The following is a 992-nucleotide window of genomic DNA, read 5'->3' as shown; positions in this document are numbered from 1 at the left end:
TGTCTCTTAAACCTAGAGACGCCCCTGTCAACGACTCATGAGACTTTAAAGGCGTCTCACCCCACAAAATATTAAACATAATATCAACAACAGTGTGAGCTTAGAAAATCTGATTAAATGTAGACTGAAACTGTTTGTATTATGAATGAATAAAAATAATGTCAACATATCAGACACCCAAATAGACCCCCTCGCATTCAGCCAGTCGTCAGTCCAGAAGGCTTACCCAGGTTGGAGGAGGCTCGGCCCTGGGCCCCTCTGTCTTGTAGCTCCTGAGCAATCTCTAACTGGTTTTGGTGGTACTGACGGGCCCTCTCCAAGTCCTTACAACCATCACAACATAAACATTACAATATTCCTCCAGTTAGAGTTCAGTGCATGGTCTACAGATGGTTAAGGTGTTCTACCTACCTGCATGCATCGAGCAGCGTGACCCAGACCAGCGTATGCCCTCATCTCAATCGATTTGTCTGACAGCTCCTGTGCCAACTCTAACACCTTCGTATGGTAAGATATGGCCTTGTCAAAGTCTCGCTGGGAATGGTAGGCACTGCCTAAGTTGCTGTACGCGCGGGCCTCCTCTCGCCGGTTCTCTAGAGACTGCAGAAGACATCGTCGTCGTCATCATCATCATCATCATCATCATCATCATCATCATCATCATCATCATCATCGTGCAATGTAGGAAAAAAACATGTAAACTATGGCAAAAACCATCAGATTAATTGTGATTAATCAATAATTTAAATATCCATCAATTATTCATTAACTGGAATATAGAGAGTTTAACGCATTCCTTTAGCTGTCAGAGTGACCCATTTAGAGCATTAATTATACCGAGATTGTAAAAAACATATAAACATTTTGCATTTAAAGTCGTAGGAAAGCGGCTGTTCCAAACGTAGTTTTCCGAATTCTCACGAATGGTGCCCGACTTTACACGAGTGAATTAAGTGAATATGATTGGTCGTTTATCGAGGGGGCAGGATTTT

General features: G+C 42.5%; 1 protein-coding gene across 3 annotated transcripts in view; it reads right to left on the bottom strand.

Moving 5' to 3' along the window:
* Positions 1-992, bottom strand: part of LOC107086081 (tetratricopeptide repeat protein 28-like) — a 187,505-nt gene that overhangs the window by 54,372 nt on the left and 132,141 nt on the right. For all 3 annotated transcript variants that reach the window (XM_015376830.1, XM_015376831.1, XM_015376832.1), the window contains 2 exons: positions 412-600; positions 227-323 (listed from right to left, as the gene is read on the bottom strand). In XM_015376830.1, the coding sequence (XP_015232316.1) occupies positions 227-323; positions 412-600 (286 nt within the window). The remainder of the gene's footprint in view (positions 1-226; positions 324-411; positions 601-992) is intronic.

This window comes from Cyprinodon variegatus, unplaced genomic scaffold (assembly GCF_000732505.1).
Source record: "Cyprinodon variegatus isolate N-32 unplaced genomic scaffold, C_variegatus-1.0 Scaffold142, whole genome shotgun sequence".
NCBI classification, from domain to species: Eukaryota; Metazoa; Chordata; class Actinopteri; order Cyprinodontiformes; family Cyprinodontidae; genus Cyprinodon; species Cyprinodon variegatus.
The sequence above is the reverse complement of the archived record's forward strand: the minus strand, read 5'-3'. Positions and strand labels throughout refer to the sequence as shown.